The following is a 10361-nucleotide window of genomic DNA, read 5'->3' on the forward strand; positions in this document are numbered from 1 at the left end:
CACAAGAGTCTGCTTTATTTCTCTTAATTAAATTAATATTAATAAGTAAATTACTTATTTTAAAAAAATAATTAATTAAATTAAAAAAATTAATAAAAAAAATTAATAAGTAAAAAACCCTTGCAGCTGACCAAGAAGCCACAAAGTAAAGTCTTCCTTCATAAAGACTATCCTATGTCAGAAAACCTCAGCTTATGGCATAACCACTGACTGTTACAAAGCACTGATACACAAGACCCTCCCATAAATCTTAAATAAACGTACCTGTGTAAACTTCACTATGTCAATAATAACACATTTTTCTTTGTTAGTTAACACCCCCTTTCAAAATCAGTTTTATATTAGCCCAAAAATATGTCCATGTGAATGACCTGTTACATTAGATAAAATAACATTAAGATTCAAGATTTTATTTGTCACAGTCACACTTGTATACAGCGTTTGCAGTGAAATAAAATCCCGGATACTCTTCTTTAGACTGTGCATATAAATAACTAACTAACTAAATAAATAAATAGAAATAATAAGAAATACTATGAAAAAATGAGAAAAATTGATGGGCAGAATGCTATTAAAATATTATGCCAAAATAGTATAAAATTAAGTGTGTTTATATACGTGTAAGATTTGAATTATAGTATAGCTAATGCTATTTAAAATTCATCAATACTGTCTAATTGGATTGCAAGACCCTGCAGCAGATAGTGAGTCTCTCTTCCCTCTATCATAAACATTTACACAACAAGCTGCATCCGCAAAGCCAACAGCATTGTGGATGACCTCACACACCCCTCACACACACTCTTTAACCTCCTGCCATCTGGAAAAAAAAATCTGTTTTGCACACTGATTTTGCTCTTTGCACATGCTGTCTTTCACATTTCAGTCAATTGCTGTTTTGCACAATACATTACAATACCTCATGTAACTGCTGCTATTATAAGTGTTCATTTCTGCACATGCAATATTGAACATACAGTATGTACACTGCTTGGAGCTGCTTTTGTGTAATGTCTTGTATTTTTTGTTTGAACTGTCTTTTGTCCTGTACTGTTTGCACCAGGTTGCACACATGCACTTTATGTATCTAGGACTAACTTACTTAAGTCCTTAGCTCTGTCTTTGTTTTATGTAGCACCATGATACTGGAGAAACGTCTCATTTCACTGTGTACTGAAACAGCTATATATGGTTGAAATGACAATAGAATTATTGATTCTCTTGACATGGTCAGGTTTAAGACTTCATCAACACTGCAGTATAATTAGTAAAAGCACTAACTTTTCATAACTTGTAAACAGCCATCCATGAAAAATATACCCATACTCATCAATCACCTATTTCTACAAAAAAAAAAAAAAAAAATACTGAATGATATTCTCTGTAATCAGGCTTTCTTTCTTTCTTTCTTTCTTTCTTTCTTTATTTATTTATTTATTTATTTATCTATTTATTTATTTATTTATTTATTTATTTATTTGGTTGGTTGGTTGGTTGGTTGGTTGGTATATTTACCTCTCATTTATTTATTCATTTTTTGCCTCAGTGATGAGATCGCATGTCTACAGGTATAAATATAGTTACACTTCCAGCTATTATCTCATAACATTTGATGTGATTTTTATTGGATATGATATATGGTTATTCATGACAGACATTTTTCATCTTTATTTATTACAGTTTCCCTTCATGTCTTTGTGGCTGTAAATCTTTTTTATACCGTGTGAATATATGAACTATATAAACCATGACCGTGGCAATGTTCTCATCATTATCAGAGGCTCTCAGGCAGGTACCGCTCTAGGTAAGTACTGAACGTATGGAAATAACTTTTCTGTGTTCAACAATTTGTATAATTTGTATACCTTAATGTATTTAATGTGACATTACAATGAATTAGAGGTAATGCATTTTGTTTCTTTTCTGCTGTGATTTAATTTATCACACTTGTAATATGAATCTCTGTGATATTTACCCTCTACCTGATTTATATAATGGACAGAAAAAATTCTCCTAAAATTAGGAATCGGTCAGTAACGTTATCACCTGCATTGGACGTTGAAGTTTAAAATAATCTCAGTGGTCAAACAGTGTTATCAAAATGACCATTTCCATGAACTTAGTTTAACCATCTGTATATTAGAGCAGTTTCAGTAGCGCCATAGCAAGAGATCTTTGTTCTGTGTCTCACATACTTTAGACTGAGTAAACATCCTGAAAAAACTACTCATTGAAAGGGTTACAAACATGACTGGATCTGGCTGCAGTTTTGAAAGTATTCCATCATCCAAACAGGATCAGGATTTATGAAGATAAAATGTAACTCATCCCCCCCCCCCTTTTTTTACCAGGACACTGGCATTGCAATTCACAAAAATAATAATTCTAAATTAATTAATTATTTAATCCCCACAGGTCTGCTATAAAATTAGTTAGGATGCTGTTGGCTTTCATCATGAGATGTTTTTTTTCTCTCTCTGCATAACCTTACACAGAATTTAGAAAGCTTATTAAAAAGCACTTGGGGCTGAGATCATTATTTACTTGAAGACAAAAACATTTGTGTGATAAAAAAAAAACCTAACCCTTTTTTCTATGAATATGAATTTGTAGTTTTTCATACGTATTTCTTATGAATTTATCTAGCATACCAGGTTGTCCCTACAAATTCTTAAAACCCTGTGTTTTTACTTTTATTTGAGTCCTAACCACCATGGCAGACCAGTTATATCCATGCGTTTTGAATAGGAAAATTACAAAATGGAATCGTTCACCTGTTGCTCTTCAATGGAGAAAAAAATGTGTTTGAACAGCACAATAATAAGCAAATAATTGTTCAGGTAACAAGAAACAGATTGAAATGTATCAGGATATGTGCAGGTTGATTTTACCATTAATCATTAGTACATTGTCTGCTATCTATAGTGATAACGGTGGAGTAATGACTAATGCTATACCATATGATCAATGCTGACGTTTCAGGCTTCTGTTGTGGTGAACAGGACAACAAAAACATCAGGTAGTTGTCCAGCAACACTGGCTGTTACCTGGCACTTCAGTCATCTTCTTGTGATATAATCACTATATAATTACTATATCATGTCCCATTTACACTATATTAATGTTCTACATGTAACAGACATTAGTTCGTGTATCTGACAGCTTAGACAACCAACGAATCTAAAAATAATTCATGACCAGAACGGAAAAGAAGATTAAAGATTCATAAATGGTTCAAAATGTTACCCTTTTCTTTAAAATATTGTGATGATAATTTTTTATTTAAATTTAATCCCACATTTTTTGTATAATAGCTTTAGCAGGTCTGATATACACTGTGAATGTTGAATCACCTTGGACAATATTAATAGTATTCCAGGTGAACACACACAATAGGTGTTTATTTCATGCTGACCATTTTGCTGTGTGTTAGGTGCTGTAATTTACCAAACGCTTCCATCCTGTCTGAGATTATGAAAGATGAGGGGGTGGAAGGTTTATTACTGAGAGAAAACACAGGGTGGCCAAAGGGCATCAGGTTTATTGTAACATCTCCCTTCGACAAAAAAGTCTTTACTGGCTTCCCAGTGATCCATGTGGGCTTGTGTATTCATATTTTACTTTTTTTTATTTTTATTAACAATGGATACAAGCGCATAGCTGTAAGACTGTCTATCTATCTATGTATCTATGTATCTATGTATCTATCTACATATCTATCTATCTATCTATCTATCTATCTATCTATCTATCTATCTATTGTATATTGTATACTGTATATAAATAAAAAACATATATATATATATACACACAGTATAGGCATATAATAACATTGTTTGTTACACTACACTTTTTTCCAAAGTTATATTTATTTTATTTATTTATAACAATTTTATTATTATTATTATTTTCATCACCATCATCATCATCATCATCATCATCATCATCATCATCATCAACATCATCATCTTAACATGCACTATCTGATCTTGGTGCTTATGATAATGACATTCCAAGGGTTTTGTCTCCCCCCTCATTTTTCATATGGGTATTTACACTTTTAAACTTACCTGTAAATAATGTAAAAGCTTACTTACATCACCTTAACACCTCCAGAAAGCCTGTACTGATATGGATCACTGTGTTTAAAGTACCATAAAAGCCTAAATGTAGGATATTCTAACTTCCACGCCTTACCTGACGCATCATATGTGGGGTTAGTCACGTGAACAAAGTCACCTACTTATAAGTCATCCCATCGCAGATGACTGTTATGAGAGTCAATGTCCATCTTTATGCCGTGAGAGTCAATGTCCATCTTTATGCCGTGAGAGTCAATGTCCATCTTTAATAATCAGAAATAAAGAATACACAAAATGCATTTCGGCACGTTAAAGCTTATGGATCTGCATGAACTGAGCTTGTACATCCACGGCTTATCTTTCGAAGCAGGCATGATGAGCACCAAAGAGGAGCTAGAACATCGGGAGAGCCAGATCTCCACGGTACAACACGCAGGGACGCACGTCGCGCTGGGGACGCGTTCTGCCAGCATCGCTCTGTCCTCCACCGGGTCATGGCGAGACTCGTCGCGCAGTTGGGGATGGCTGCTCTCCGGCGCGGTGCTCGTTAACGTGCTTGTGCTCGGATGCGCGCTCGTCAGCGGCAGCGTGTTTAACGCACAACACGTGACCAGCGTGCACCTGCAGCTTTACCTGGTGGCTCTGATCGTCTCCACTACCGCCTGGATGGTCTTCTATAAAGCGTACACGTGCAGAGGGGACGAGGCAGTACTCTATAAGGATTTGCACGCCGGGCCCGTGTGGCTCAGAGGTGGGATGTGTGTGTGTGTGTGTGTGTGTGTGTGTGTGTGTGTGTGTGTGTGTGTGTGTGTGTGTGTGTGTGTGTGTGTGAGGGGGGGGGGGGGGGGTCCTGTGTTGTGCGTGTATGTCTGTGTGTGTTGTATCTGTGTGTGTGTGTGTGTGGGGGGGGTCTGTGTGCGTGTGTGTGTGTGTGTGTGTGTGTGTGTGTGTGTGTGTGTGTGTGTGTGTGTGTGTGGTTTCTCTACCCTATTGCCTGTAAATGTAATCAGCGACCACACTTTTTTTTTTTATATTTTTACAAACAACAACAACAACAACAACAACAACAACAACAACAATCCACTGAGTGGCATTTCTGTAGCTTGTTGATGAGGTCTGAGGAGAATGGCCAAACTTGTTTGAGCTACACACAATGACTACAGTAACTCAAATTACTACTCTTTACAACCAAAGACAGACCAGATGTTAAAAACTCTTGGAAATGATTAAAAAAATAAAAATAAATCAGCTGATATTGTTCCTTCAGCTGTCCAACTTCTGTGTGTCTGTACCCACTATAACTGCAGATTCCTGTTCTTTGCTGATACGAGCAGAAAACAATACAGACTTTTCAGGAAAAACTTCATGACCGAACATTTGTTTTTTGCACAGATGTTCTACAACATTGTAAACAAATGTACCTATAATCTGACAGTAAATGTATGAAAGCAGAAAAGTTGGAAAGAGCTAACACTGGATACTCTATAAAAAAATCAGGACATTTAACACGATTATTTGTTTTTTTTTGTTGTTGTTAAAAAACAGCATATTTTTTAAATTCAGTTTCTTGTTAGTTTTAGTATATCTAGAGCATTCAATTCACAAGTCCCTATTAATTTGTCACTTTTACTATAGAACCAGTAAAGAACTAAACCTGTGTTTCGGTTTTTAAGCATTTCAGCCAGAACAGTGCTTTTCTAGAACACCTTATATACGTTCGCCTCATATTTAAGAATTAAACAGGGCTGTGATATCAAGCTACCTTAAATGGTAGCTTATTTACATTTTCAACAAAAATTCTCCCAAACCCATTGAAAATATAAATCAGCTATATTTGCTTTATGTTGTCTATGAATAACATTACACCGCTCACATTAACATCAACAATCTGCTCATGATTTTTCATTAGGTGGCCTGGTGCTGTTTGGAATCTGTAGCTTAATCATGGATGTTTTTAAGATTGCCTTCTATGTGGGTCGCGTGCACTGCGACTCACCTGTGAAAATCGTCTTCCCTGCCGTTCAAGCCATGTTTATTTTGGTGCAGGTGAGTTGACCACAGACATGCTGGTGATAAGACTCCATTGCTTTGTATACAATACAGTTCATTTTGTCACTTTATGCCTTGTGCAATATGTATATTTCAATGTGCCATATACATCTCAGTATTCAGTAAATAAACAATAAAGGCACTATACTTATATGCAATTTCATCTATGGCCATGTACTATGTTTATTTATTCTTAATTCTTACTTTTTTATCTCATTAATTTAAATTCCTTTTGGAAGTGTAATCTTTAAATGTCCTTCTTGGTGTCTGAGATTGACTGACCAAGTATCTCACCTCAGTATCTCATATCTCAACTTTATTATTATTATTATTATAACCATTTTTGTGCAACTTATTTCTTTTTCATTTCAGACTTACTTTCTCTGGATCCATGCCAAGGATTGTGTACAAGTGCAGAGAAACATAACTCGGTAAGTGTGCTGGTACTTTTTTTAAACGCATGAATGTACAGTGTGAACGGGAGACACGTTAGTGTCATTTGTGACAATGTAAAGCTCGTTGTTCTTACTATGAACGATGGGGTCTCTGAAATGATGTGATTCAAAAGATTTCAGATTTGTGTCTGTGATTGTTTAGCTCTGGGTTAATGCTCACCTTGGCCACAAACCTGATGATCTGGATGATGGCAGTGACAGAAGAGTCTCTCCATCAAACTGTATACCCCAATGATACACGTAGCTTTGGTTCCCGGAGTCTCTCACTTAAAGGTATTTATTCCACATCGCCACACAATCTTCCCTTTACATTGCTGTCATCCTTGTTAATAATATACAAATATGGTTTTCTTACAGAATTATTGGGCTAAAGCTGCAAAAGCTGTTTTTCTCAGAATATTCCAGACATATTTCATTGTTAAATTGAAATGTTTTACGTTAATTGGCTAAACTAGTTAAGTCTCTGCAGCTGAAACCGTTTCAAAATTTCACTAGAAATTTGAAAAGCAAGTGTTATTTTGTCACAAGACAGTCGATCCCATCACGTGACATTATGCAAATACAATTCAAGCAATTGGGGGAATCTTGGCTTAGTGGTTAGCACGTTTGCCTCACACCTCCAGGGTTGGGAGGTTCGATTCCCGCCTCCGCCTTGTGTGTATAGAGTTTGCATGTTCTCCCTGTGCCTCGGGGGTTTCCTCCGGGTACTCCGGTTTCCTCCCCCGGTCCAAAGACAGGTTGACTTGCATCTCTGGAAAATTGTCCGGAGTGTGTGAGTGAATGACAGTGTGTGTGTGTGCCCTACGATGGGTTGGCACTCCATCCAGGGTGTATCCTGCCTTGATACCCGATGAAGCCTGAGATAGGCACAGGCTCCCCGTGACCCGAGAAGTTCGGATAAGTGGTAGAAAAATGAATGAATGAATGAAGTCAATGGAGTCCAAGTTTGTGGCCAGTTTTAATGTCATACGGAGTAAAACTGGATTTCCTAATGAGGGTAAAATATATAAACATGATTCTCACACTTTCACCATTTTAGGGCATAAATTATTTTCTTGTCAAGCAGTTTCTTATTTACCAATAAGATCATTTAAAGCTTCCTAAATAAAGTTATGGTGATAAGATGATTATATGTATAAGATGAAATCATATAAAGATGAAACTGATGTGCTTAATTAGGCAAAGTGAAAACACACAATGACTTTATACTCACCTTAATTATTGCAGATCCCAGTTAAAATCCTATTCTCTCTCCAGCTATTAATATCACCTGGATAATGTAGACTTGTACCCAAGAACAGCTGCTGTAATTATACTGTATATGCAAGCTTTCTTCCTCATGTCGTCTCAGGGAGTTTTTGATTGCTGCTCTTACCTTTGACATTTTCGTTAAGGATGTAAATGTCCATCAGGTTTCTGTTAAGCTGCTTTGTGACTATTTTTAAAAGCGATAAACAAATTCCATGGAAATGAAACAAAGATACAGCGTGTTTTTTTATTTTTATTTTAAAACCTTTCTCCTGTCGATTTTAGCTAGTGCTTCTGATGGCGACAGCAGTTGCGTGTGCACTATTGCGGCTTGCAGTGTCTTTGAAGAAGGCTACTATTACCTCTATCCATTCAACATTGAGTACAGCCTGTTTGCATCAGCCATGGCTTATGTGATGTGGAAAAATGTGGGCCGGCTGGTGGATGACCATGGTCACCATGAGCACCGCTTCCACATGCGCGATGTGCTGATCGGCCCGGCCACCGGCCTCCTGGTGTTAGTGGCTGGCTTGACCATATTTGTAGTGTACGAGGTGGATGTATTATCTGACGAGCCAGGAAGGAAAGACACGGCCCTCATCATGTTCTACGTAACCAACACAACCACGGTGGTACTGATGACTGTGGCAGCGGCAGCCGGCTGTGCTGTATACGGGCTGGAACAGCGTGAGCATGCTGTGGGGAAGAACCCAACACGCACCCTGGATGTAGGGCTATTAGTGGGCGCTTCTGTAGGCCAGCTCACTGTCTCCTACTTTACCATCGTGGCCGTGATAGGGATCAGTGTGGGCGGCTTGGTCAACGCTCTCAACCTGGCTTGGAGTGTTCTCACTATAGTCGAGCTTTGCGTACAGAACATATTCATAATCGAAGGCTTGCGGCGGGAGCCACACCAGGACACACGCCGTGCCAGCATCTTCTCCAATCTGCTCGCCTTACAAGCACACGACGAGCGCAGGAGGTCCAGCAACGTACTCACCCCTCGTGGCTCCATCGCCATCTCAGTCCACAAGCCCCTGCCCTGGAAGAGGAAGCTTCTCAAGGAGATCTCATCATTCCTGCTGCTTTCCAACATTATTGTGAGTTTTTTTTTCTTCTAAATTCATTAGCAAAATACAAGCAATATTGTCTTCCTATGGTTTCACAAATATACAGTCCATGTAATTCGAACCCTTGTGAATTTACCTTCACAGTCAGAGATAAGTAAGAACACAGCAATCACACTTGGGTGCATCTGATTTCACTCACATTCATTTTTAATGGGGGTTCATTTAGGGTATTAATATAAAAAATGTCTAGAGCATTTTGAATGATTTACAGCTAAAAGAAGTCCATGTTTCTCTCCAGCTTTGGATCATACCTGCCTTTGGAGCACGGCCGCAGTTTGACAACCCCCTTGGAACGGATTTCTACGAGTTTAGCATGTGGGTGGCTGTGGTTAACATTGGACTGCCTTTTGGTATCTTTTACAGAATGCACTCGGTAGCCAGTCTTTTAGAGGTTTACCTTACATCATAAATCCACAGCTTCAGACAATACCTGCTCATGTTTTATGAAACTGTTTGTTTTTTAAATGATACTATCTATTTTTGTACATTTGTCTAATATATTTACTTTGAAAAGTTTGAATGAATGAATGAATGCATGTAAAGATGTGTTTATTAGGTGTGGTGTATATGCAGTTGGGTGACAAATTAAAGGTGATTTTTACACTGGGAACATTTACTGTGGTCCAAATCAGTGTGAGATTGTTCCCAGTACTCCGTGGAGTTTTAATCTGGTTTCAGTATAGTATTATATAGATATAACACTATATCGACTTGATAGACCATAGTATAGATAGGTGCATTTGTGTTTATTACAACGTGCATCGAGAACACAACCACCAAACTCACACCACCTCAGAAAGTCAGAGGAAGTCAAAGGTTTATTGTCATGTGGTGCGCTGCCTGGTCCACATGACAACTTTCATATTAACAATTTTTCATTCGAGCCATCTCTTTCAGACTAAACTATCAGTATGAAAGCCTCCTTATTAAGGTGTTGGGCCAGCACAAGCTGCCAGAAAAGCTTCAATACATAATGGCACAGCTGTTGTTTGTACTGATTTTCTAAAAGTTGTTCCCCTAGTTTGATGATGATGATTATGATGAGAGAGCGGTCCAAAATCTCTTATTTAAATTGGTTGAAGCATGGGATATAATTTACATACGTTTGACACCCAGTGAGCCCTTGACAAGTGGACACAAAACCATGCCAGCAAAACGCTTCAGGTGCAACACGACCAACTGTTTTTTTCCCCCCGAACTGTCAGTATGTGATGATTATGTACAGCTTGAAACTTTATTCATTCTACACATTAGGAAATACAAATATTTGTACTTCCAATATGAAACCTGCACTTCATAAGACAATAAAACTAAATAATCTGTTTGCATGGACTCATTTATATTGTCCAATGAAGTCTTATTTACTTATGCAGGGTGGAAAAAACAAAACAGTATGT

General features: G+C 37.5%; 1 protein-coding gene across 4 annotated transcripts; it reads left to right on the plus strand.

The window, feature by feature from the left end:
• Positions 1-1761: 1761 nt before the first annotated feature.
• otop2 (otopetrin 2) lies at positions 1762-9643 on the plus strand. 4 transcript variants are annotated; one of them, XM_027141477.2, is made up of 7 exons: positions 1762-1804; positions 4450-4833; positions 5992-6128; positions 6504-6562; positions 6729-6859; positions 8120-8934; positions 9203-9643. In XM_027141477.2, exons 2-7 carry the CDS (start codon positions 4455-4457, stop codon positions 9371-9373), a joined length of 1692 nt encoding a protein of 563 aa, XP_026997278.1. In that variant the 5' UTR covers positions 1762-1804; positions 4450-4454; the 3' UTR covers positions 9374-9643. The 4 variants fall into 4 exon arrangements, with proteins under 4 accessions (XP_026997278.1, XP_026997277.1, XP_026997276.2 ...); XM_027141476.2 differs by having other exon boundaries at positions 1788-1804; positions 4453-4833; XM_027141475.2 differs by lacking the exon at positions 1762-1804 and adding an exon at positions 2985-3019 and having other exon boundaries at positions 4453-4833.
• The last annotated feature ends 718 nt before the right edge of the window (positions 9644-10361 follow it).

Source organism: Tachysurus fulvidraco, chromosome 15 (assembly GCF_022655615.1).
Source record: "Tachysurus fulvidraco isolate hzauxx_2018 chromosome 15, HZAU_PFXX_2.0, whole genome shotgun sequence".
Taxonomy (NCBI): Eukaryota; Metazoa; Chordata; class Actinopteri; order Siluriformes; family Bagridae; genus Tachysurus; species Tachysurus fulvidraco.

What these genes read in the sequence shown, in the direction of transcription:
- otop2 (XM_027141472.2), top strand. Translation starts at nt 4,377, where the DNA reads ATGCATTTCGGCACGTTAAAGCTTATGGATCTGCATGAACTGAGCTTG. An exon ending in CCGGAGTCTCTCACTTAAAG is followed by an intron (nt 6,860 to 8,119) that starts GTATTTATTCCA and finishes TGTCGATTTTAG; the next exon opens with CTAGTGCTTCTGATGGCGAC. An exon ending in TGCTGCTTTCCAACATTATT is followed by an intron (nt 8,935 to 9,202) that starts GTGAGTTTTTTT and finishes GTTTCTCTCCAG; the next exon opens with CTTTGGATCATACCTGCCTT.